This window comes from Polyodon spathula, chromosome 6 (assembly GCF_017654505.1).
Source record: "Polyodon spathula isolate WHYD16114869_AA chromosome 6, ASM1765450v1, whole genome shotgun sequence".
Classification (NCBI taxonomy): domain Eukaryota; kingdom Metazoa; phylum Chordata; class Actinopteri; order Acipenseriformes; family Polyodontidae; genus Polyodon; species Polyodon spathula.
In genome coordinates, this window is record NC_054539.1 from 75,138,062 (window position 1) to 75,162,473 (window position 24,412).

The 24,412-nt window shown below is 39.3% G+C and overlaps 1 protein-coding gene across 3 annotated transcripts in view; it reads left to right on the forward strand.

Annotated features, from left to right (window-relative positions):
* kiz (kizuna centrosomal protein) overlaps positions 1-24,412 on the forward strand; it is a 58,715-nt gene that overhangs the window by 26,080 nt on the left and 8,223 nt on the right. The window contains exons 9-15 of one of the 3 annotated variants that reach the window (XR_005950516.1): positions 1,224-1,388; positions 3,053-3,203; positions 6,829-6,994; positions 7,794-7,856; positions 15,600-15,695; positions 18,980-19,073; positions 20,515-20,719. Coding sequence is in view for 2 of the 3 variants with exons in the window: in XM_041253779.1 (XP_041109713.1) it covers positions 1,224-1,388; positions 3,053-3,203; positions 6,829-6,994; positions 7,794-7,856; positions 15,600-15,695; positions 18,980-19,073; positions 20,515-20,593 (814 nt within the window). In the remaining variant the exon portion in view is untranslated. Of the gene's footprint in view, positions 1-1,223; positions 1,389-3,052; positions 3,204-6,828; positions 6,995-7,793; positions 7,857-15,599; positions 15,696-18,979; positions 19,074-20,514; positions 20,721-24,412 lie in introns of those variants that run through there. The other 2 variants (XM_041253779.1, XM_041253778.1) reach the window with 2 other exon arrangements.

The following is a 24,412-nucleotide window of genomic DNA, read 5'->3' on the forward strand; positions in this document are numbered from 1 at the left end:
TGTTAAATAAAAGATCTAAATTATGTTCATATAGTGTTTTTTTTTTTTAATTATGTCTCAATCCTAAAATTCTAGGTGATGCTAAACTTTTAGCTATAGCTGTATATAATATATATATATATATATATATATATATATATATATATATATATATATATATATATATATATATATAATACTCGATCTGAATTTCCATATTATTTATTTTTAACGTGTTTTATACCATTATGTCCTTCTTCATATATTACTGTTTCTGCACTCGTTGAAAATTTCTGACAAATTCACTGTGTCTGGATAGAAGAATTAAGCCTAGCTCCAAGAGCCCCCCTCATGGTCATTTTAATACTGGATTCATTATGGAAATCAACCTTGTTCGGGCTTGCACACTGGGTTGCGCATTTATATATACATCCAAAATATTATCGAATGCCAAAACCTTAATAAATTATGACTATGACATGTATCATTGGATAATAAACATATTAAAATTGTGTATCTATAATTTGCATAGCTCTATAAATGTGTCTTAATGTTCATAATAACATTTATTAAGGTACATTATTCAGTCTCATGTTTGTATGTACTCCATTTTTGTATACAAGCATTACAACCGTCCTCGATGCCCAGCCGTTGTACTCTTATAACAGGTGGACTACTAGAACACGATTAAATGTATGCACATAAATAAAATGTATTCTGAACAGTTCTGAATTATAAAACAGGACTCATTAACAGGTAACACACTTCAAAGAAATAAAAAAAGAAAAATAAAAGAAATTTGAGTGGAATAATATTTAATGCAGGGCTGAATTGCACTGCGAATGGGCATAGAGTTATAAAACAAAATAGTTAATAAATGCCTATTGTCCTTCAACCCTGGTCGTTGTACTTGCTCTTTGTATCTGACAATGGCCATAGGGTTACATTTGTAAGTCTCTTTTTATTTCCAAAACAGATTTTTTTTTCTTTTGTTTTCTTTAAAAAAAAAAAAAAAAAAGCAGCCTGATCTCTTTATAGGGTTAATTAAATTAGTTAGTGGTAAAGTGATAGTAGCAGCAAGGCTAGGTGTGAATAATAGACCATGCATGACCTCTTCTGTGTGTTTTTGGGAGTGGCTTTAGTTCATTACTGTCATGCATGATTTGAATAGCTGTTCTGATCAGAATCTTGACCAGCTGTCCCCGATTCTATAGAAATAGCTCACTTCTCCATATATTTCACAGCCTTTGTCATCGTAAGGGTAGCTTGAGTGGAGAGGACCTCGAAGCCTGTGGCGCAGTCGTCCTTCATCAGCTTCAGAAGTTGTCACGGAGCACGTCAAAAGGGTGTTTATTACCCGAGGAGATACTCGGCAACAACTGGACTGATGTGGATGAAAGCAAATTAAGGTAAGCCACTTTTAACCCTGCAACAAGCTAGTGGACTTGAACAAAAAATAAGGGGACTAATGTCAGGTCTTACTAGGTGGAGAATATCTATCTATCTATCTATATCTATAGATATATATCTAGATCTATATGCTATATCTATATATATATATATAATATATATATATATAAAACTTCAAAGGTTCAATATTAGCTTATTAGGTGGATTACATTAAGGATTTAAACTGCATGTTCTTTTTGAACCTCAGTTCGGGATGCTTCTGAAAGGAGCCAGGCTATTTGTGTTTTATGTAAGCCCATAATGCCATCTATGTAGACTTTGACATGTTCTTGCCACCTTTGAACCTGAAAAATATACTGTTTTGGAGCATTACATAAAATATATAGAAGCAGTCTGATTTATTTTTTACTATTAATTAAGGAATAGATTTTAAATCACCAATCTTTAAAAGGAGGCCTTACTTATTTACCTGTTGTGCAGATTTGGAAGGCAACCTAATCTGGAACCTCCATAGTCTGCAGAAAGTTTTTTGTTTTAATACTTTTAATACTTTCCCAGTGAACTAAGCACATTATTTCTACACAGTTATTGAAATAAATTCCATATACAAAGGTTGATGTCTAAAGGCTGCAGGGCTTCTGAAAGACAGTTTTTCTTTTATTAGTAGCAGTGGATCTTTGAGTAGCAATATATTTTAATGCCAGGTAATACACATATACAGCTATGGCCAAAGGTTTTGTATCACCTAGAATTTTAGGATTGAGACATCACAAAGATCAAAAAAAAAAAGACTACAGAACATATAAACCTCTTGTTTTATCTACAGTTTGCAGGAAATAAAAAATAAAAAAAGATGTTCAGCGGCAGTCTGAAGTATTTTGTTTACCAATGTTTAGTTTTAGAGAAAGTGAGTATTTATTTAAAACAGACTACTTGGGTACACTGCATCGTATAAAATAAAGTTTCAAGAAATAAAATGTAAGTATTAATATTTTTTAAAGGTGCAAGCCCACTTTTTTGTTTAAAAATAATTTACAAGATCTGTATGTATGTGAAGATCACAGCTGAGAGTTTACAGTAACATACGAGCTGTGTTCATTACATGCTCGCTCAGCTACAAAATACAAATCTCATTCACTGACCTACGTAGCTACACGTAAATGCAGTGTACATGCACAACCAAATAATTTACAGATACTCACATATTTGCATTTCCACTGCATGACACACTGCATTTTTAAAGAAAATAAAAGCAGTGCCTAACAAAATGTGTTTTTACATAATTTCCAAGATTTCAGAGTTTTTTTCAAATTCACAATTTTCACGATTTCCGTGGCCTCCATGACAAAATTGTATCCTTAGTTATAAGGGTTAGTTTGTATGGTATTACAGGAAAGGCAGGTTTCTCCAGTGCTATAACTAGTGCTGTATTCATTAAACCAAGATAGTTTCAGAATGTCATTCGTGTTTCCCTACTAGAAAGAAAAACGAGAGATCCTTTTCTTCTCCCTTTTACTTTACTTATCGTGGAAAAAGATTTGCTGTTCTACCACCCTGCGGAATCTTGCCACTGTGGTTATGATAAGTTACAGAATAGACAGACTACATTTGTTTACAGTTGTTTTGCAGATTTTATAATGTGTTGTTGTTTTTTTCTTTACAGATCTTGTCTGCCTTCAGATTCTGTGATATTGTGGGACTGTTTGTATAAGCATGCTGTTATATTGGAAGATCTCCACATACTCGCTAGAGATGAGATTTCAGAAATCTTTGCACCTTTATTAGTGGCTGAAAACTCTAAAAATATCAACAAGGTAAGGCGGATGAGTCACGTTGAAATATTACTGTCTGTTTTTTCTCATTTAAATAAAACATTTGTGCTTTAGTGGCAAATCCATCTCTAACTTTCCTTGAGACAAACAAAGTCAGTTATGTGTTGCTCTGCTCAGGTTCTTACTGAATCTGTCCTTTGGCTCAGTGGCAGGCTGCTGTCAAGTTATCCCGTGTCAATGAAAATGAATGGCAAATATACCTAGCACCATGTGTGCAATAACCATTAGTACTAGTACAGATATTATCACAAGCCAAAAACTCAGGGACTGATTTCCTGAATAAGCCACCTGAAAATAAAGCAATCATTGTAAATGAAATATCATTTAGATTTAATACTCTCTGCGGTCTTTTAAATGGATCTAAACATTGGTGGATCAAAATCCCCTGATAGTGTATGTGGACTGGAGAACTATAGTGGAAAATTATTGACCCGAGGTAAGACTATTGTTACCAACAGGGGGCTATAATGCCCCAAGCTGAAAGTCTTTTTCCATTAAATGTCAACTAGACATTTTTAAGTGACAGATACTTTTTCACAAAAGCACAAAATGTAATGAAAAGGCATCTGTTGGAGTCCTAATGGCATAACAAAACATAACTGTTCTGAAAAGTACAAAAAAAAAAAAAATCAATCTTTTAAACTTTCTCTCCGGTCACGTCTTATACTTTAACTAAGACTTTAAACATAAACCTCTAGTTTCACAGACCCTGATTAGCACTGATCGTCGACTACCTATTATTAGTTCAGGTAAAATCCAAATGTTTGTAGTTTTTATTAGTTTGCATTAGCTTAACAAATGTGTACTGTTTTATTCAGAAATTGGATTTAAAGGGAAATTTAAAAACAGCTACAAAACACCAACTCCCTTAAGAGATATGGTGTACATAAATAAATAGATAAAATACGTACAACATTACATACATACATTAATAAAGAGAATAGTGAGCAGCAGATACTTCAAAAAATGTAGTACTGCTTTTCAAGCTTTCATGAGGCAAAATGTTACATTTTAGAAATGTTTTAGATGCATTCATTAGCTTTATTTGTGTGCTAACAAAACCTGAAAAGTAACTCCTATATCAGTGCCTTTTCCGCCATGTTGTTTAATTTTTTTAAATATTGAATATCTAGTACATACTCATTATGGAAAAATACCGCTGTTGCATTGTGCCTGAGTTTTTAATTAATTCAAATTCTCATTTTAGCCGTTGAAAAAAACTAAAAACCTACCGGTATAAATTAGTGGCAGTAACCTGTGCTAGTTTTGAATGAGGTTTATTCATACTGCCACTTTACAGTGCTGGCAGGATGCAGCCTGCTTGTTTCTCTGCAGGTCGACTGCATCATTATTAAAAGAGAACTCCACCAACGCAGGTACTTTTGGTGTACTCTCCCATGTTGTTGCTGCTTTGTTTTTTTCGTGTCTGTGACAAAACTCAAAAATCCTTTTCTGTGATCAGTGATCAGAAAGTCTTTGCTTCCCGTCTACACATTTTGATTCCCTGCTGCTTATGACGTTATGATCACAGAACAGTGCTAGAGGCTAGAAAGTTGTTTTCTAACCATGGCATGAACCTGTTTACAGTTAGAGAGGAGCTGCATGTATCACAAAGTGCTTTACAAGATATGAGACTAGGGTGTGTGAACTATGCATCAGCTGCAGAGTCACTTAGAACAACATCTCACCAGAAAGACAGAGCACAAGGAGGTTAAGTGACTTGCTCAGTGGCTGAGCCAGGATTTGAACTGGGCACCTGCTGGTTACAAGCCTGTTTCTTTAACTACTGGACCACACAGCCTTCTGTAAAGACTAACACATCTTCTGCCACTAAATCCTGTTGCATTTCAAGGGTTGACTTCTAATTAGGCTAGTTGAACAAAAAATACAATGGGGCTTCTGTTTTTCGGTTTTTATTAATTTCATTTTTCAGTGCTTATTTTGAGCTATTTTCAAGTTTTATGTAAATCGATTTGTGGCTTTTGATTTTCATATACAGTATGAAATTATTGTTTTCAGTTGCTTTCCAAAATGCTTGGCCATTTTTTGTCACAATATGTATAGGCACTGGACAGTACTTGCACACTTAGTTGTACCTTCTTTCCTTTGCTGTCTTCCACAACAAATCCTTCTGGTCAACGGCACATTTTTCTGGGGTTTTTGTGTGTAGGCATTGTAATACAGCTTTAAATCCATTGCCAGTTGTAATCTCCTTTTAAATCTTGCAGAGTCTCCAATAGAAATGTAGGAATGTGCTGCGACGCAATAGTTGGGGTTTAAAGTATTCAGAACGAATCAATGATAGATACGTCAGAAAGGAGGGACATTGCCCAGCTGCACTAGGAAATGTTGTTATTTATTTTTTTTTTAATGGGAAAGGGGTGAAGTCAAAGTAAATTGAGCATTTCCATTGTTTTTCTGCTGTTTATTGGCTATAATGTTTTTTTTATTTTGTTTTGTATTGGGTTTTTATCGCTTTACCGAAAAGCAGAAGCCCTAATTATAATCTATGACAATGAAGTGTAGTAATGGTACCTTTTTTGTGTGAAAAATCATCATTGCAGAAAGCTTTTGGCTACGCTGGTCAACAGAGGGGCTCATATTTATGATTAAAATCTGCTAAAGAGAATCATCCTGTTGCTTATCTTGCTTACATGATAGATTATAATAGTACAGCAGTTACTTTCTGAGTTTCCATTGAAAAGATAAATAATTCATGGAAGCCTGAGCAGTTGCATCAAATGTTGTTTTAAACAAAAGCATGAAACAATATTGTGTACTTCTTGGACCAGAAATACTGGCATATTTTGTCTGTCATGTTCTTTATTATTCCAAAGTAATACAGACTTCAAATCAGATGCTGTTTTTTTATCTTCTATGTGTGTTTTGGTCAGAATGTAATATAATCAGAATACATTTTATTTTATTTTTATTTAGTAGTTGCCAGTTTTATTTATTTATTTATTTATTTTTATCATTTTCTCCCAAATTTGGAATACTCAATTATTCCCATTTTGGTGGTGCTGAGCCAATTGTGTGCTGCCCCCTGGGAGCTCCTGTCCATGGTTGACAGTGGAATAGCTTGGACTTGAACTGGCATCCTGCACTCCACATGGTGCGCCTTTACCAGATGCTCCACTTGGGAGCCCCCTAAACTGACCCTATATACATATAAAGGAATCAAATGAGGAGGATGCTGCAAGCATTTTTTGGCCAGCTAGTTATTGTTCACCTAACTTTATCATAGCTCAGAAACCTCAAGGTGACACATAAATGTACAGTACAGAAGAAACTTGAATGCAGATTGCACTCCCAAACCCTGAAGGAATACTTTGAACTCTGCTGTTCATGGTTCTAAATCATTAAGATGTCATCGTAAATTATAACTGGTAAATATTTAAATTGTTGTCTCTTGGTCAAGTGCTTTTTTTGTTCTAATGGTCAAAAGATGACTCTACTTATTAAAGATGTCTGTCATTCTGCTGCTGTTTTGTCCAGCTCAACACTTTAATGAAAGGTTACAACACCTAAAACAAATCCTATTTGACACCCAGGGCATGTTTTTACAGCTTTGTTTATAATTTATTTTAATTTGTAATTATTATAGGCCACAGCATTGCTAAAGGCAATCCTTCCAGAAGCGGCTGAAGGAAGCCTTTCTATTCAGAGTAATGAATCATCTTGCAGCCTGCCATCAATCCTCAATGACAGTGGTGAAATAAAACAAGCAAAACCTGCACAATGGCTGTACAGTACTGTCCTTGGGAAACAAGGTAATGTTGCAAGTTGTGGCTGTTATGGGAACAAATGCATTTGCATTGTATTTTATTATTTTATAGTGGTGACCGAGAAATTAACTAGCTATCAATTATCTTATTAACCCCTCGGTCACGTTTTGCACAGATTTAATAAATATGCATGACTGTCAGCTAATTAAATAATTACTAGCCAACAGTCACGCAGTCTCACGAGTTATGCAAAAACAGACAGCTTTTCGTCCGTCCTGCATTTTAAATAATATTAATGCAAAATAATACAACACGTGCCCAGGAGCGGAGAGTACCCCGTCACACTACCAGAGACTGACTATTTTTGTCAACGTAAGTGTCTGGTTTAGTACATTGCAATCAGTATTAAACTTGATCTAGTTTAACTGATGATCCCAACGATCTACTCAATTTTTGGTACGCTGCAGTTGGGATTAGCAGTGGTACTAATGTTAGCCCAAGCAAGTGGATCAAACTCACTTAATACCCCTGTTGGGTGCATGAAGTGAGATAAAGTTGAAACACTGCAATCGACCGTACCCTTGTTTAGATGCCCTAGTAAATAAACTTGCTGTGCCCACGGTTTATTAATGTTTGTGATATTTAGATGTGCTCTAAAGTAGTTTACGGGAAGGTGTTGTAATAAATAAGTAGAATTTTCCTATTTTGTTAAAAGTGTATTATTAATATTATTAGTAGTATTATTATTGGTACAGATATGTGTCTGTGTATCTATATATTTACTGTAGTTTGTTGCACAAGTCTGTTTGGTTTTCATAATAGTTCATTATTTTCATGTATACAGGACTGCAAAGTGGTGAAGAGGATGACAAGGAAGAGAGCTTGGCAGAAAGTGTTCCAATTAGAGGTAAAAGACGTATCGAAACCTTTCTATTCTGAAACACTGGAAAGGTTTTCTTGTGTCTGTTTTTCAGAGCACAGAGTAATGGTGTATTTTAAATGTGTTTTCCTGAGAGGATGTCCAAGGTGAATCGAAGGTCAGACTCCTGAAGAGCTGCTGAATTTTTCTCTAATTATCTTGGAGGAACAGTAGACCATTTTTTAGTTGGGATGAAACCATAATGAAATTAATAAGACCCACAGCATAATGCGGTGGTTTAATTGTTGGGATGCAGAGTGAAGTAAAAGATCAGTCATTTGTTCTCATTATCTTCTAAACACTGTTGTATAAAGGCAGACATCAAATGGTCTAAAACGGAGTCCCACCGCAAGTATCCACACTACTAGTCATCATCAAAAGGTTAGAAATGTAAACTTATCTGTCTCAGTTTACCATTGGAGTCTATACTGTGCCTTTCATGTGCAGGCATCCCAAGGTGCAATACAATAAAACAAGTAATAGGCACAGATTACAACTAATCAAAAGCAATATAAAATAAATTGTTTTCAGTCTAGTTATAAAATGTGATGCTATGTTACTGGGCAGATTCTATAATACAAGCACATAGCTGTCAGCCAGGAGCCATGTTGGTGCAGGACTGTATAACTTAAGGCTTGGTCACACAAAAAAAAACACTTCTAGACGACTGTAAGAGCTTTCATGCTTTTATATAGACTTTTAAATGTAGTGCTCACTGACAAGACCAGTCTGATGTTGAAAACCTGGGTAAAATATTACAAACCATTTATTGAAAAATAGAAGTTTAGAATCAGTACAGTCTGAGAATAATAATGTTATGTGTGAGTAATGTAATGATGTTTTTATAATCAATCTGGACATTTTGAAGAGGAAACTATAATTGTTGTTACCTGTTTCAAGACAAGTCTCACCGTGTGCAGTGTGGACGAGAGGACCTCAAAGCAAAACTGGGTGCACAAATGGCAAAATGATATGTCTTCTAATAAGAGACACTCTACACACAACATTTTAACTTATATTAAAACACGTTTTCTTATTATTGTTTAAAATTGTGTTGCATGTTAGAGGCATGAGATGACATTTGTACACAGTATAAGATGTACTGCAATTTTGACAAGACTTAAACCGTGATATCTCATACGTGATTTATAATGTATAATACATGATGTAACAAGTAGCTCCTATCACCCTGTTGATTTAAGAGCAAGTTATACAAGAATAGGTTTACCTGTGTCGGTATTAACTTGTGTTATCCACCAGGCTGATGTGCATGTAGGACGGATTTACAGTGCCTATAGAAAGTCTACACCCCTGTGAGGCGAGAGTGTATTAAATGGAATGTCCAGACAGTAATTTATGTGTACAGAAATAAAATAATTTATTTTTATTCTCTATACACAACAAAATAATTAAATAACAAAAGAAAACAAAATGGTGTGAGGGAAGGAGTGCAGGGGTGAAATCCAAAACAAACCGTGATGACTCGTCTTTAATTGTCTTCGTGGCCACCCATACATAAACAAAAAAAGACAAAAGAAATGTTAGTGTTTTTTTGTTTTAAAAATCCTGCTGCACCAAACCAGTCTCTCCCTCCACCCGTTACTCCTCCTATTTTACTTTCAGACCAACCCCGAACACAGTAGTACGTTCCCTTTAGTATGTAATGTCCCGCCTCTGTAGTCAGTGGAACACCAATCCCCAACTGACAAGTGTCCTTATCCTTCACTTGACTCCAGTGGCTGGAATTTACATACTCGTACTTCCGCCCCTCACCAAGGTGCCGCCCCCTGAAAAGATGACTTTTGCCATGGTCACGAGATCTTGGTAAGGGAAGTCCCGAGTTGGTTTGATGCCATCTACTGTCGGGAGGCTGAATCACAGACCGAAATCCCTTTGACTCATCACATATCCCACCCCTCAGAGTGGAGCCGAAGGAACACTCGGAAACCTCTAACCCTTCCCTTTTCCCTCCCTCCCGGGAAAAAAAATCAGCATTTTGATGTAACTTACCCGCACGATACCTTATTTGAAAGGCGAAGGGTTGGAGCGCCAGGTACCACCGCGTAATCCTAGCGTTTGAATCCTTCATCGTGTCTAACCACTTTAAAGAAGCGTGATCTGTGATGAGTACAAAAGGTCGTCCCAGAAGATAGTATTTTAAAGATTCCACTGCCCATTTCACTGCCAGGCATTCTTTCTCCACTACCGAATACCTCTGTTCTCTGGGCAGTAACTTCCGACTGATGTATAGTATCGGGTGTTCTATACCATCTCTCTCCTGGGACAGAACCGCCCCCAGACCAGTCTGCGATGCATCTGTCTGCAGGACGAACTCTCGGCTGAAATCCGGGCTTATTAATGCTGGGGCCTGACTCAAATTAGTTTTAATAGATTCAAAGGCTGTCTGACACTCTGCACTCCACTTAATTTTATTTGGAGCGTTCTTTTTAGTGAGATCAGTGAGAGGGGCGGCTATAGTGGAAAAGTGTGGAATAAAGCGGCGGTAATAACCAGCCAACCCTAACAGTGATCTCACCTGGGTTTTCGTGGTAGGTACCGGTGAATCCAACAAAGCCTGGACTTTTGAAACCAACGGTTTCACTCTACCCTTACCCATTATGAAACCTAAATATTTAGTTTCTTCTTTTCCAATAGCGCACTTTGCCATGTTCGCTGTGAGCCCCGCCCTCCTCAGAGACTGTAAGACGGCTTCTAATCTAGTCAAATGTTCTCTCCAGGAAGAACTATAAATGACTACATCATCGATATACGCAGCTGCATACTCTCGATGAGGTTGTAAAACCCTGTCCATTAGTCTCTGAAAAGTAGCAGGCGCTCCATGAAGTCCGAACGGCATAGTACAAAATTGAAAAAGACCCTCTGGGGTTGAAAATGCCGTTTTCTCACGAGAGGCTTTCGTTAATGGAATTTGCCAATATCCTTTCGTCAGATCCAGAGTTGAAATAAACCGAGCTTGCCCCAGCTTGTCTAAGAGTTCATCTACTCGAGGCATGGGATATGCATCAAACTTGGAGATAGCATTCACCCTCCTAAAATCGATACATAATCGTAGTGACCCATCTGGCTTGTCTATTGGTACTATTGGGCTACACCACTCACTTCGGGAAGGTTCAATTACCCCAAGTTTCAACATACACTCCACCTCCCTTCGAACAGAATCTCTCCGACTCTCTGGAATGCGATACGGTCTCTGTCTAACTCTTAGACCTGGCGGAGTGATAATAGCATGTTCGATCAAATGCGTTCTTCCAGGCACGTTAGAAAACACATCACTGAACATATTAATTAGATTGCTTACCTCTTCACGCTGATCAGGAGTTAATTGTTCCCCCATCGGGACCTCAATTGCTGACTCTGGCTCAATTGAGGGTCCAAAATCCTCTCCCTCCTGTACAGGAGATATAAAATGGACTTCCCGTTCTTTCCACGGTTTCAGGAGATTAACATGATAAATTTGACTTTCTTTCCGACGCCCAGGCTGTCGGATCTCATAATTGACTTTACCAATTGCTCGAATAACCTGAAAGGGACCCTGCCATTTAGCAAACAACTTAGATTCCGATGAGGGCAACAATAACAACACTTTATCTCCAGGTCGAAAGTTCCGAATTCTTGCATTTTTATTGTAGCTTTGTTGCTGCTTCTGCTGTGCCGCTTTGAGATTGTCATGTGCCAATCGACCGACTAATTCTAAGCGATCGCGTAACTGCAACACATATTTTACTACATTTTTAGACTCCTTTGACTGTTCTTCCCAGCCTTCTCTTATGAGATCCAAGATACCCCGCGGCTGCCGACCGTACAAGAGCTCAAACGGGGAAAACCCCGTTGAGGATTGTGGTACCTCGCGAACTGCAAAGAGCAAGTAGGGAAGCAGTTTAGCCCAATTGCGTTTTTCTTGATCTACAAAGCGGCGCAACATATTTTTCAAAGTCTGATTAAATCGTTCAACAAGCCCATCCGTTTGAGGATGAAAAACTGAGGTTCTAATTGAACGGATTTTCAATAATTTATATAGTTGCTGAATACAGTCTGACATAAAATTAGTGCCCTGATCAGTGAGAATTTCTTTCGGGATTCCCACCCTAGAGAATATTTTTACCAATTCATTCGCTACAGCTACTGCATTCATAGAGCGTAAGGGAACAGCTTCTGGATATCTCGTTGCGTAGTCCACTACTACTAAAATATACCGATATCCTGACTCTGTTCCCTCCAGAGGGCCTACTAAATCTACACCAATCCTTTCAAACGGTACCCCAATAATTGGAAGTGGAACCAGAGGTGCGGGGCGAACTGACTTAGGGGCAGCTAATTGACATTCAGGACACTCCGATACATACTTCCGCACCAGACCATAAACCCCAGGCCAAAAAAACCGGGCCAGAATTCGTTCCTGAGTCTTTTCAGTTCCCAAATGACCTGAAAATGGAATGTCATGCGCCAATCTCATGACTTCTGACTGAAAAGGCCTAGGAACCAATAACTGTTTTACGAGCTGTCCCGTCCCGGGAGCCCGGGTTATTCTATATAATAAGTGCCCAGATACAGAAAAATGCGGAAATACCACCGGTTGTCCTTCCTGCATATCCTTCCCCTCGATATATCTAACCTGTTTCCAAGCATACCGTAACGTGGGATCATTTTGTTGTTCATATCCCAAGTCAATATCTCGGTCCCAATGGTTAGGTACACAGAGAGGAGTGTCTTTTATTACATGACCTTCCACCTCAGTAACCTCGCAGCCCCGGTTACACTGAATACCTACTCCCTTTCCTTGCCGTTTAAGCGATTGGTTTACTTTTGTGTCAGACCCCTCCCCTTGTCGTCTCAGAGTTCCCTCATATTTTTCCACCCGACGCTCTCTTTTTGTTTTTCTTGGGCGGATTTTAGGGTTAAACAGGTCGGATTGCAACGGAAAAATCTCGCCAATTGTTTTCTCCTGTTGCTTTAATTGTCCCCTGGTAGAAACTAAGACCATTTCCCGACCTAAAATACGATCAAAAAACGGCCAGTCTCTTCCCAGGAGAACAGGATATGGTAAACATTGCGCTACAGCCACTTTAACGTAAGCTGAATAATCACCTACAATAAGTCTAACTTTAGTGGTGGGATAAACCCGAGTTTCTCCATGAATACAGGAGATAGCCACTTTACCCTGTGGCTCCCAGGCTACCCCATCCAAGAGAGCTTGCCGAATCAATGTTTGTGCACACCCAGAGTCCGCAAATGCGTAAGTACTCTTTCCCCCGACCTGTACTCTTAACTGATAAGGGCCCTCCCGACATTCCCCAGTGTTCCTACCTGTTACTGCTGACCAGGATCTTGTCGCCAGGTCCACCTTTATTACTGGACAATTCCTGGCAATGTGTCCAGGCTCATTACATTGGTAGCACACTTGGTTAGGAGGCATCAACGGAGTTAATCTGTCCTGCGAGTCCGCGACCGGCAGGTTAGGGGGATTCTCTCTCGCCCAGGATGGGGCTAACCTCGACCTCCATGGTCTGAAGGTCTGGTCACCCCCTCTGGGCTTCATTGGTTGGTTGGTCTGAGTTAGTTTAGGGGCAGGAGTGGGGTCTGACCCGGCGCCTTCGTTCGCGTCTTCGTAGGCCTCCGCCAGGAAGATGGCATCCTCGAGAGTGGTAGGTCGATTCCTCTTAATCCACTCTCGATTCCCTGGCGGTAGTATAGACGCGAACTGTTCTATAACTATTTTCTGCACCAGTTCTTGGGGTGTATGTTCTTCTGGCCGCAGCCACCGGGTGCACTGATCTAAAAGATATTGTCCCGCAACCCGGGGCCGCATCCCCTTGGACAGCTGGTATTCCCGAAAACGGCGCCGGTATGTTTCCTCCGTGATCCCGAGGCGTGAGAGAATGGCTTCTTTTACTTTAACATAGTCCCCTGCATTCGTGGCCGTCAGGGCTCGATACGCTGTCTGAGCTTCCCCTGTCAGGCAGGGTGCCAATTTCATGGCCCAGTGTTCCCTAGGCCACTCTGCAGCCTCTGCCACTCTCTCAAAAGTAATCAAGAAAGCCTCGGGATCATCTTCCGAGGTCATCTTCTGAAGTTTAGGCTGAGCTGCAAACATCCGGGCAACCGCTCTTTCTGATGTTGATATTGATAGTTTTTCCACCAGCTGTCCAAAGAACTGGGCGAGCTGTTCCTGGTAACGTGTCTCTCTCTCCTCTCGCTTCTCTTCCTGCTCCCTAAACATTGTCAAAACTGTAGCTGGATCCATTTTCACTTCTGACACCACGTGTGAGGCGAGAATGTATTAAATGGAATGTCCAGACAGTAATTTATGTGTACAGAAATAAAATAATTTATTTTTATTCTCTATACACAACAAAATAATTAAATAACAAAAGAAAACAAAATGGTGTGAGGGAAGGAGTGCAGGGGTGAAATCCAAAACAAACCGTGATGACTCGTCTTTAATTGTCTTCGTGGCCACCCATACATAAACAAAAAAAGACAAAAGAAATGTTAGTGTTTTTTTGTTTTAAAAATCCCGCTGCACCAAACCAGTCTCTCCCTCCACCCGTTACTCCTCCTATTTTACTTTCGGACCAACCCCGAACACAGTAGTACGTTCCCTTTAGTATGTAATGTCCCGCCTCTGTAGTCAGTGGAACACCAATCCCCAACTGACAAGTGTCCTTATCCTTCACTTGACTCCAGTGGCTGGAATTTACATACTCGTACTTCCGCCCCTCACCAAGGTGCCGCCCCCTCAAAAGATGACTTTTGCCATGGTCACGAGATCTTGGTAAGGGAAGTCCCGAGTTGGTTTGATGCCATCTACTGTCGGGAGGCTGAATCACAGACCGAAATCCCTTTGACTCATCACAACCCCCTTGAACTTTTTCCACATTTTGTTGTGTCAGTGCCTCAGAGTTTCATTGCAAAGTTGCAATTGGCCTCTTGGTAGCCTGATCAGTCTCCTTCTTGCTCGGTCATCCAGTTTGGAGGGACAGCCTGATCTTGACAGGGTCTTGGTGGTGCTATACACCTTCCACTTCTTAATAATCGTCTTGCCTGTGCTCCAAGGGATATTCAAGGCCTTTAATATTTTTTTATACCGATGCCCTGGTCTATGCCTTTCAACAGCTTTGTCCCTGAGTTCTTTTGAAAGCGCCTTGGTGCTCATGGTTGAGTCTTTGCTTTGAAATGCACTAACCAGCAGAGGGAACCTACAGGAACTGCTTAATTTATCCTGAAATCATGTAAATCACTACAATTAAGCGCAGGTGGAGGCCACTTAACTTGGTGTGTGATTTTGATGGCGATTGGTTACACCTGTTCTAATTTAGGATTGCTATTACAAGGGGGGTGGACACTTATCCAACCAAGCTATTTCAGTTTTTGTTTTTAATTAATTTTCTAAAAATTTCTAGAATTTTTTTTTTTTCCACTTGAAAGTTGTGGGGTAGGATGTGTAGATAAATTTAAAAAAAAAAAAAAAAATATTTTAATTTCAGGCTATAAGCAACAAAAGGTGGAAATTTTGAAAGGGAGTGTAGACTTTCTATAGGCACTGTATCTTGCAACGTAGTATTTGCTTTTAGTTTTTTGGCACACTGTTGGTCTCAGAACGGTAAAATATGATTAGAGGTTGTCTAATCTGATAGTCGTTCAGAAAGTTAGTAAATCAAAGCCTTTAGCAAATATTTACCATGGGCTTTTTGTGTTTTGTGATTGTAACAGAGATGAAAGCATATCAGCTGCTTAAACAGTCTGCGGTGCAGCAGAGAGGACAGCATTCTGAAGAGGAAGACGATGTTTCTGAACTGGAGCTGTCAGGTATTTAAACAAAGAAGGGATTTTCTTGGAAACGTGTCAGTTTTACTTAAGCAATAGAACCCTGATTAAAGGAGTTTAGAGTCTGGTAGCTGAGTGCATCAGAAAGGCAAGCATATACTGAAGCACAGCAGGCATGGCATTCAGGGTTTTACTGTGATTTATAACACTGTTCCTTTTACTTTTTGGAATAACGTCAGCCTAATTACATAGTGTGCAAGCACAATGAAAAAGTAAGTACTGGTCTGCCATTTGTTTCTGCTAGGTTCAATGGGCCCGATTTTCATGCTGGTGCTGCTAAAATCTTTAGGACCATGCAAGGACATTGGTTATCATTGGAGCCCATGTCCATGATACAGTTTAAAAGAGCAAGCAATCACAGAAAATCTGCAGCCACACATTTGTATGTAACCATTGGAATAGTATGCATTGCTATAAGAAATTGTCTCTTAATTAAGTTTTTGAACAGTGTGCAGCTTAGTTAATTTTGCAGTAAACAGGTAGCTAAACATTATGGTATTATTACAGTAGGAAAACAACATTATCCATTTCTATAAATGAAAAATTGAAAGCTTATGGGCAACAATCTCTTAGTTTGGGGAGCTATTGATCAGGGTTCACATCTAAGCTTTGTTTTTGTCTTTTTATTGTTGTTATTATTCTTTAAATGTATGTATGCGTATATATTGTGCGGGGGGGTTCAGTTTGCACTTTTCTTTCTCGTTTCTGTGTCCCTGGCTAATTGTTATTGAAACGCAAATGTAACACAATGCAATTTTCATGACCGTGCAAAGGGTTACGTTTGCATTTCAAAAGACAGGTCGAAGAGGCTCTTTCAAAACTCAGTCGGCTGCGCCACTTGTAATAAGATAACTATAAAAAGCAAATGTCATAGGGGAACATCCCCTCAGTTTCTCAACGACGGGGAAATTCTCCCTTCACATTGCAGCAGTACTGCAACTTTTATTTGTCAATAATGTATTTCGTATTACAACTATTCACTACTTCAGTCTCCACTGGCACCCATCTAAATGAAATTAATTTTTATATTTTAAATAGTAATATTCCCCCCCCCCCCCCCCCCCCCCCCCCACACACACACCCCCACGCACCCCCGAGAGAGAGCTCCTCCCCCCTCCCCCTCCCCCCCCCTCCCCCCCCCCCGTCCCACCCCCTCCCCCCCCCCCCGCTCCCCCCCCCCCCACACACACACACAAGGATATCTACATCATCAGATGGAAGGAGACGCACATGGATGGAGACGCAGATGGATCACATTAGTTTACTGTAAAGTTACGTCTTAGTTGGTGCTTATCTTGGCGAGAGCCGCTGTAATGGAAATTATTATATATTATTATTATTATTATTATTATTATTATTATTATTATTATTATTATTATTATTATTAATAATAAAATAATAATAATAATAATAATAATAATAATAATAATAATAATAATAAGTAAAACTGGCAGGCAGGTTTACGGCTTCCAAGCTCAGTAGCAGTTGGAGATTTTGGCAAGCTGTATCATTGCAGCACAGGCGTCAGCAACAGATCAGTTTTATGGAGCAGTTTCAATTCAAAATACTGCATTAGTTCATTATCTCACGATGCTTTATAACTTTAAACACCATAGTAACCACGACCCAATCTACACACTGTAAGGAGTTATAAGCTAATTCTACATTTAACCTTAAGGAGAGGTCAAAGGTCACGATCAAGGTCATTTTTTGAATAGCGCATATATGGGTTCCTAAATATGTTGTATAGTAACCATAACACTATGTGCACAGTAAGGAGTTATAAGCTAGTTTTAGCTTGGACCTTAGAAAGGTCAAAGGTCACAGGCGAGGTGATTTATGGATAGAGCATATATTGGCCACTATCTGTGTTCTATAGTAACCATTAACCTATCTCCACTTTGTAAGAAGTTATGAGCTAGTTTTACATTTGATCGAAGATTTTAAAAGGTTTTTAAAGAAATGCGTCAGATGACCATATTGGTGTACGCACAACACCTTTTTTGAAAAAGTGTTGACAAAGGGATGATGCCTGTCATTTTTCAACTGAAGCAGTTTTAAATTTAAGAATGAAACGTAGGTCTGCCCAGCATCTTGTTTTACAAAAGAACACCATTTTACCATATTTGAATTCCATTATCCAGAGGAGACCCCCTACAAGTTAGGTGTTAGTTGGTTAAACGGTTTGCAAACAGAAGCAGTTTGATGATTGGACTCATTTTGGTGAATTTGATGGCAGCCATTTTGATAATAAGCTGGTTTTGTTGCTGATGACATATGCAAAGTTTCAGATCAATCGATTCACCGGTTCCCAAGAAGAAGGTTTTGAAAGGTGTTTCCAAAGAATGCGTCAGGCCGCCATCTTGGTTGATGTAGGAGTGCAATTTTTGCATCTGGACTGTAATATACATGACAATAATAATAAAACAAGTATATATATATACTTGAACCTGAACTACGATCGACAGCAGCTCAACCCAATGTGTTCCCGCTCTCTGGAAGCCTCAGCTGTTCTCATAACCCTTTTAATAAAGGAGATGTCTTCATACATCACAACGGGGGGTGATTGATATGGCTGTAATGTTTTTGTTTTTTTAAGCTATTGAGTGTGTGTTTCTAGAAATGGATACTGTACAATTTCCTAATGTAACAATACCATATGTTTAGCTAACTGTGGATTGCAAAATTAATTAAGCTGTGTGCTGTTCAGAGTTAATTGAGAGAAACGCAATGTGTACTATTGCAACTGTTAAATACAAATGTGGCGCTGCATATCTTTTCGATTTTCACCTGTCTACTGTGATCACTTGCCCTTTTAAAATTTTAACATCAACACAAGATCCACTGACAACCAATGTCATTACATGGTCCTAAAGTGTGTGAACAGTGCCATCACTTTGCCTGAGCATGAAAACCGGGCCCTACATGTATTAGTTCAGAATTTGAAATGCACTGATGTGGGTCATTGTTATGTCTGCTAAACAAACTTCCTGCAAACCAGCCGAGACCACCCAAGTTAGCTTCTAAGCGTACTTGCTATCCAAGCGGCTTTTATTTTTGTATTCCCTTTTATGTTGTGTAGCAGATTAATGAAAATACAATCATAATGTCTCTGTAGTTATGGCACACAGCTCAAGGACTGGATCAGAATTGCAGATTAGTTGATCCTATGAATGCACCATTGTTAAAAAAGTAAAAAAAGTCAAGTGCAGTTTTATTGTTGCTTCCAAGCCTCAGAATTATATATTTTCCACTTTTTTTTAAAGGAATAAAAAATGAAAGAAACATGTCTGCTGGTAAAGAAGAAAATCTTGATTCAAAAACAAGTACATCCTTAAGTCAAGAAAGTCCCCAGTCAAGGTAAGATAAGCAGCTCCTGAGTATTTAAATGAAGTACCTCTGAATTATTAAAATTGTAAGATTTGGTTGGGAATGTTCCACTGCCTGTCGGTCATATTATGAGATTTCTATACTGTGATTCTCAGTGGCTCATTTATCTTGGCTTAAGTGCACAGTCAGACATTTTGAATGGTCTGTGAATACTCTCTGTTGAGGCATCAATACCTTATCAGCATATGCAGACCCAATGACGTCAGCTGGCAACGCTTGATACTTGAATTATAACTTCAGATAATAGTCCAAACAAGTTGCAGTGATTTAGCTGGGGTCTATAATGGGATACATAGCCTACATGTCACTGCTAGTAACAGAGCTTTACCGTGACCTATGCATGTTGGGTGTAGTTTTCCAAAAATAAAATGTTGTCATCAGTGCTTTACTACAAATAGGCGCATACACTCTGCTTTATCAAGAGGATTGTCTGCAAAGGTGCACATTTTAATAAAATCTTCTCACATCTTTAGACTTTAACATATGAGACACCAGTCTGTACCCCGAGGTACTTGTACCCTGGCCTCTCTTGTTCATTTAACATCATCAGAATATTCCTCTTGGGAGTTCCTGCATAACCGGTAAAAACTAAAACTGCAGGTGGATTGCCGTAGTTGAAACATGAACTTAATCAAACATGCTAGACAGGTCAAGAAAAAAGAAACTGCAAAGAGCAGAAGTAAGGTCACAGACTTAACAAGATAGCTTACATAACAAGACTATTTTCTGCACTGTCTGCTTTAAGAATCGTTTTTGTTTTCCATATTTAAATGTCAACTTTATTAAGATGTTGTTTTAATTCTGCCCAACAAAAACTACGGTAATACAACATTGTATCATCTTATTCACAGCTCTACTGAATTTAATATCCAGTAGTCAGTTTCTTTTCATATAGAGTGAAATGTTTACTGTATTTTGAGGGTGGTTTTGGAGGAAACTGTCAGCAACACAGAATACACATTTCAATGCCTCACTTTATTATTGGCATTGTTATTAGCAGACACAAGTGACTGCAGTGGGATAGCCTACCTATTCTCAGAGTAGTTTTGTTTCAACACGTTATTTACAGTTTTCAAAATGTTTTAGTTAAATAAAGATTTTATTTTTTTGTATAAACTCGAGATGTGTAATAATCATTAGTAACAACATTGGAAGCTAACTTATACAGAGTGGCTGCATCCTCACCCCATGGCTCTCTGCCAAGGGACAGAGGACGACACGCCTGGGAAGGTCTTCCTCATCTGCCTCCTTCTCCTCCCCAAAAGAAGAAGAGTCGCCGTTCCAAGCGATCGGCGGACAAGGAACAGATGGAGAAGCTCTGGGCAGCAGTTTTCAACCGAGGAATGATGCCCGCAGAGTTACTGTGTGAACTTTCAGCTCTGCCTGACCCATCTGTCCCTTTGGGTCCTAGGGGGCTACGAGCGGAGATTGGCAGCAAGATGACATGCTGTCTATCGCCACCTCTGAGGATGTGGGCGAACAGGAACTGACATTCCCATCTGAGTACATGGAGTCAGACAGCACATCTCCTGGGGTTAAGCTTTCCTTGTCGGCAGAGCTTCTACCACTGATCAGGAGGGCCATTGCAGTCTTGCAAGTGCCCTGGCCTACAGAAGGTGAGACAAGGCAGCCCATGTTTGATGATGAGTCTGCCACCTCTGTGTGTCCCCCAGTGCACCCAGATTTTCTTTTTGAGAGCCAGTTGTCCAGGGGTCAAAAGCCAGTTTTCCCGGTCTATGGACACCCTATATAGGGTGCACTATGCAGAAAAGCTGTGCCTGGCCCATTTTCCGCTGGTGGAGGCTTCAATTGCTGTGTTGGTACAGGCACCTAATTTAGCACTCCTGTCCAAGGATGCTGTCTGCCTCAACAAACAGAGCCGGATCTTGGAGGTGATCCTCAAGCGTGCCTATTCAGCCAGTGCATTCGCTGCTTGGCTGGGTAACTTTAATAGTATTCTGGTAGCCTACCAGTCCCATTTGCTGAGGTCCCTCTGTGACAGCCACAGGCCCTCACCATCACAACTGGATGAGCTGCGTGTGGTTAATAAGAACCTGCTCCATCTGCCAATACTATTCAGGCAGGCTGTAGGTAGAAACCTGGCAGCAGGCAGCTTTGGCTTTCCCAGGCACACTTGCCTGACGGGGATAAAGCACCGCTGTTTGGTTCCCCTGTTACACCAGGGCATACCTTTGGTCCTCTGTAACTGTGATTGACACATGGAGCATTGGCAGACATCTTTTGACTGAGCGTGTTCAGTATTATTTTATGCATTCTGTGTATTTTATGTCTTTGCCGCCTAGATGCTTGTCAGTTACCTAGTTCTTAAAGCAGCGGTCTCCAAAAATGATGTTCAATTTCACACTAAAAGAATCATTTCTTGGGAGGTGGTCTCTTGTGCTAAAACAGATCATGATGATGATCCAGATTGTGTATACTGAAAAATATTTTGTTGTGCTGATAATGCCTTTCATGAATTTGAATAACGACATTATTAAGTACTGGATGTAAAAAGAAAAATTTAAAAATATATATGCTATGGCGCACTATACAATGGCAATATTTTAAAGCATGGTTTTGGTTGGCTGAACTGTCTCCCCTGGTGTGCCGTGCAGTGGCCTAAAAAAAACCTGAAACCAAGGTGCAAGCCACAGAGTGGCTCTGTGTTCCCAGGGCTTTTTGAGGTAAGCTGTATGAAAAGAAAATAACTCTCTCTACTTTGATTTCACATGATTACTTGGCACCATGCTGACTCAATCATGGCATCTAAGATACTTATCTAAGTACTTACCTTTAATGGCAGGCTGTATTGGAATATACCTCAGTTTAGAGTATCATGAAAAGCTATATTTTAATGCTGCGGCTAGAGTGTTTGATGTTATTAATACAGGTGGGTGATATCCTGTTCTGTTTAGGTGTCTTGTAAAATTCAAGGTGGTATGTACATTGCATAAAAAAGAATGTGTGTAGGCCTATATCACAATTTTTTTAACTGGTAAGGGTGGCTGTAATAGCTGTTTGAGAGTAGTGCTAGAGTAACACACGGTAACGCACTTGACATCAGTCTTCTTGAGAAGAGATAATCCATCTTAAAACAGGTAGAGAAGCTTGGGGGAGCAGAAAACAGAGAGCTCGGGTGCTCTGTTCCCCTTTGTGATTGCCACAAAGTGAAAATTTTCAGATGCTTACATTTAAGCATTCTCCTTGCAGCAGGCACTTCTTGCGCTTTGTTGCATTTACAAGTGGTCTCGAAGCCCAGTACTTGAGCATAAACATAACACTGCTGTGTGCTCTGCCTAGTTTCTTTCTTTCTTTCTTTCTTTCTTTTAATTCTTTGCTTTAGTTTGTCAGTGAGCTGATGAGTGACATCAAAAGAAGCCCTATCTGGACCCAAATAAAAAATGTCTTCCTCTGTTGTGCCTCAGACAGTAATTATGATGTGCCAGTTAAGCCTAAACTACAGCTGAGGGATTTTAGTTTAAAGCAGAGGCTTTGCCGCAAAAAAAAATGCATTTATAGCTCTTTGTGTGGCACCTCATTATGTGTGGGCCCGATTCATTAAGTAATTGGTTTGCAGTTGTTTACATGAGTATTAAGGCTTTCTATTCAGCAGCCTTTGAGAGATACATTGTGCAAATGCTGCATGTTATGAATGCAGAATGAGAGGCAGGGGGCCAGTCCTATTGGCCAAACACTGCACTCGACTGAAAAGCAAGAGAAAGGCATTGGGTGCTGCTTTGCATAGCAATGACTCCTTCTTAATAAGCTTTACAGATTAAATACATGCAGTCTATAAGAGATGCAAAGAGATACTCTTAACACATTTATATGTGCTCATTTCACTATTATAGTACTGGAGATGGGAGAGAATTGGGGTCTTCCATATTCAGGTTTTTTTTGTTTTTTTGTCCCCCCCCCCCCCCCCCCCCCCCCCCCCCCCCCCCAGTGTAATGTTTTGCCACATTAGTCTTTATAGAATGGGATGTTTATTGTATTATAAATCATTGGGAAGCAGGCAGATCTGCAACTGTTTATTATTTAGAATGCATTCGTTATAGATCTTTTGCAGCTAACGTATCCTCTAAAGCAAAATCATGTGGTTGAGTTTGGATGAAAGGCGTAATGTATGAAGCAGTGGGTCTTAATAAGCAGCTGCACTCCATGTAAAGGCCACTTGTTCCCTTTTGTTCGGGGGTGCATGTCACTGCTTCCTCTTGTCCAAGAATCATTGTCCCATTTTACTCTCAATTTTTCCCTGTCCGATTTACTTTAAACCGAATATGCTTTAAACCTGCTTGACATAAAACCTTGACTTGACAGTTTTGGGCTCTGACATTCTGTTCAAACAAAAGGATATTCTGAAGCTGTTGCCCTGTAATCTTATGGAGGCAAAGTGTCATAAACTCGCTGTGGACCTCTGTTACAAAGTGGCACACAAAACAATGTGTGTGGCATTCAGGAGCCTGAAGTGGTAAGAGTCAGTGGCCAGATGAGGTCGCTCTCTTTTTCCACACACTTTCTACTGGCCAAATAGGTGCTATAGCATTTTCTTTGGTAAATTGTGTTTCAGTATATATGTGTTTAAAATATATATATATAGATATATATCTATATATATATATATATCTATATATATATAAAGTTCACTGTACATTAAATATCTAGTAGTCGTATTAATATTTTTTATTACATATCTAAATTCAAATAATTTATTACAGTAATTATTTATAAAACAAAATATTCTCCTCATGTTTATCATCTCGGTCTCAGAAAAAAAAAGTTTTCTATTGTTTTTGAAAAATAAATACAAACAAAATTGCAAAAGGTGTTGGTGTTAGTTTTCAATGTAAAGATCATAAAATAAATGATTTTCTTTGTGGTAAAACTGCTGCAGCTTACAAAGCAGCAGCCAAGCATCCCTAGCTGCAGATATAACACATGGCCAGCAGAGGACACTCATACTTTGGAAAGCAGAGAAAAGCCTGATGCAAGCTTTATTGCCTCCTAGCCCCCCTCCCCCTCTGTGAAACTGCCTCTGATCTCTGACTGTTTGAAAACAGTATCAGATCATTTTGCTTTGGACCATAACTGGGACAGGAGTAGGAGTTAATGGGGTGCCCTCTGGTACCTTCCAAACAGCATGTTCTGGAGTGGCTATGCTATTAACATTTCTGTGTAGGTGTGAGGCGCTGAGGAAAAGGCATGGTAAATAAAAAATAAGGTAATGTTTGTTTGTTTTTTAATCACAGCAATAATTACACATGAAGTTCTAAGTAAGTACTAATTTAATAGATTCTTAACCCTTTTAG